At 51.6% G+C, this 3,091-nt stretch overlaps 1 protein-coding gene across 1 annotated transcript in view; it reads right to left on the bottom strand.

Moving 5' to 3' along the window:
* The window catches only part of LOC119469809 (notch homolog 2 N-terminal-like protein C), a 77,050-nt gene extending 74,247 nt beyond the window's left edge, over nt 1–2,803 (bottom strand). Inside the window, 2 exon segments of the mRNA XM_037735594.1 lie at nt 2,498–2,557; nt 2,560–2,803. Of these exon segments, the coding sequence (XP_037591522.1) occupies nt 2,498–2,557; nt 2,560–2,619 (120 nt within the window). The 5' untranslated portion in view covers nt 2,620–2,803.
* Nucleotides 2,804–3,091: the final 288 nt, after the last annotated feature.

The following is a 3,091-nucleotide window of genomic DNA, read 5'->3' as shown; positions in this document are numbered from 1 at the left end:
AATAACAATGTAGAAAAAAAAAAACAAGAAAAAAGTGAAAGGAAAAATAGTTTTAGGGTAAATTTCATCTCCATCTGAAAGAAAATTACTCTGATTTTGTTTAAGCAAGAGAAGAATTCGGCTGAGAAATTAGCAGGCAGCAAAATCAGGGAGTCACTTCCCACTGCAAAGCAAAAGAAAACAAGGAGCAAGGGGGTGGTCCTGGATAGCTGTAGACAATCAGACATACGGGCTGACAGCTCCTTGCCTTAGAAACTCCGTGGTGTTTAAATTAACAATTGGCCACAAGCCAAACACAGGAACACTCAAAAGTCTGGAAGGGTGTACTGTAATTGGTACCATAGCAAAACACAATAATAAATTAGGAGGATTCAAGAAGCCTTCACATTAGACTCTAAGAAGATTTAAGATTTGTACCAAGAAACAGGCTTCTACATCTCTGCTATAGCAGTAGTTTAGCATCTAAAGAATACCTGCCTAAAAATCAAAATATCTAAATCCTACCCTTTGAGTCAACTTCACTAACACTCAACTTGACTACCTTAAAGCTACCTAATACTCGCAGCACCTCAGCAGAGCAGAGGTGGAGGGCATAGTTTTATGCACTGAGATCCTAGAATAAAAGAAGCCCTGTGTGTCAGAGTAATCCTATTTCTGACATCAGATTATTTAATACTTAATTTCGTAAATCACTTTACAATCATATTTATTATTCCCTACAATTCTCTAAAGCAGGTTATTTTTTTTCAATCCTGTTTCATAAGTGAGGAAACTACAGATCATGAAGATTAAGTTATTTACCAAAACAAGTTAATGGTAGACCAAGGATTATGACCCTCAGACTGTCACATTGATTATACTCCTCTCTATTCTAAAGCTACACTTTAAGCTTTTACTCAAAGAAAAAGGAAAAGCAAAAACACAATCATATGCTCGTTATTAAATGTTTCAGAAACAACAGCTTTGCTTCATCACTACAAAGGCTCCTGGTCCACTTCTGAAATTCTTAGTGACCTAGAGGTGTATGAAATTTGAACTTTCCAAGAAGAATCTAGCTGGTGCTGAACAACCCAGTACTGTTTTCAGGTGATAAATAACCTTGTTCTCTTTTTAAACACCTGCGATTGACATGTCGACAGGCTGTTAACAATGAACAAAGACCATATTTTTCTGAAACTCATCATCTTCCTAACCTTTTCATTGAAAAAAAATATATATATGTAGTTCATGTACCAGGTTTTAGGTTTTAGTGAAGGTAAAATCTTTGTTCAGATTAGGCTCAGAAAAAGAAGGGGCTCCCTTTCATTCAACAAACATGCACAAGACACCATCCCACTGTAAGCATCAATTTCAGGAAGAATAAAACACAGCCTCGGCCCTGAAAGGACTTTCTGAACACCTTTAAAGTGCCATCCTTTAATATACATTATTTTAATTAATCCTATTAGCTGTGTAATTTCATTCCCATTTTATTGGTAAGTTCATACAGCAGAGCTGGATTTGAATCCAGGATTACAGAGCAGGGCTCCTAAGTCCAAGTTATTTCCACTGATGAGTCTGAAGAAATCTAGAATCTAAAAGTGTGGGTGGGATGGAGAAGATATGACTCGATTCCCTTTTTTTGCTCCAACCGTGTTAGAAATATCCAACCATAAAGAGGCTTTCTAAGGAAGCCCTTTGAATTAACGTATCCACTTTTCCTTACCCGCCCGTGCCCCACCCCCAGCCATGCCAAAGGAGCAGCAAATCCTGCTGCCAGGTTGGAGGAGTTGGTGATCGTCACACCACATTCCTGGGTCTGGACACAGGCTGAAACTGCAACAGAGCTCCGCGCCTCGGAAAGAATAACAGCAGTTGAGATTTTTAAATCATGTGCCTCAGCATGCAGCCACACCAGTTGCCCTACTTCTCCTGCCTCCACCTTCCAAAGACGCTAGCAGCATAGCCGGCTCCTCCGGACTTTCGGTCGAGGCGGAGTGTCAAAACTCAGGCGCGCCCCAAACTCCGTCCCCATCCAAACCAAGCCGGTACACCCGGCCCGTGTGCCGCCCCCTGGCAAAGCCAGGCTGGCGGCGAAGGTGCAGGCCGTCCAGCTCGGCGGCCCAGCCCCCTCTCTCCACGCCGGAATCTGGCATTCCTTCGCTCAGCCCCTCCGCCGCCCGCCGTCGGCTCTCGCTCGACCCCAGGAAACGCGGAACCTGAAGGGCAAAACTGCCCACCTCCCTGCACCCTGGCGCCAGGAAAAAGGAGTTTTTGAGACTCGCTGCCGACCTCCCTCCGCCCAAGGAGGCGTGTGAGGGGTCCCGAGCCGCGGGGGGCAGAAGGCGGCGGGGAACCCCGGGGGCCAGCGGGGGCGCCACGGGAGGGGCCCCCGGCGATGTCCAAACCCGCGGGAGCCCAGCGAGTGGCCGAGCGCGGCCTTCCCGCACAGAGGAGGACCGAGGGGAGAGGGTCGGCCCCGGGCGCCGCGGACAGCGCCCCTCAGCCCGATACTCACCACGCGCGGGGGCCGCGCGCCACAGCCAGAAAGCCAGCAGCGCCCACAGCGGAGCGGGGCGCAGGGCGGGCATCTTCTCGGTCGCCTCCTCCGCCGCCGCCGCCGCCTGGGCAGATCCACATGGGGAGGGGGTCCCGACAGAGGAGCCCCACTATCTCGTCCCCTCCTCCTGCTTCAGAGGCTCAGGCCCTGGCGCCGCGCTCCGAAGCCCCGGCGCAGATGCCTGGACTGCCCCCGCCCTGGGTCTGCCGCTCCCCGGCCGCCGCCTCAGCAGCCGCCCGAAGTTTAGCTGAAACTTTCTCGGGTGTGCAGTGAAGCAGCCTCGTGTGTCCTTCCGCCTCCGCCGCCTCCTCCCACCGCAAGCCCCGCCCCCTGTCGCCGCGGCCCCGGCCCAGCCGCCTTGGGCACCCAGGGGTTTCCCGCAGGAAGAAGCGCCGGCCCGAGCTCCGCGCGGAGGGATCTACTACGAGTCATCGGCGCCGGCCGCATCCTTCTCCAGAAGCCCCGGGGGCCGCCGCGCCTTACTCGGTCAGCGATGCAGCGCTTCGGCGTGCGGAGGGAGCGTGGGGGCCGAGGGGGGTGGGGACGTGGGGG

This window comes from Cebus imitator, unplaced genomic scaffold (genome assembly GCF_001604975.1).
Source record: "Cebus imitator isolate Cc_AM_T3 unplaced genomic scaffold, Cebus_imitator-1.0 Scaffold852, whole genome shotgun sequence".
Classification (NCBI taxonomy): domain Eukaryota; kingdom Metazoa; phylum Chordata; class Mammalia; order Primates; family Cebidae; genus Cebus; species Cebus imitator.
The sequence above is the reverse complement of the archived record's forward strand: the minus strand, read 5'-3'. Positions and strand labels throughout refer to the sequence as shown.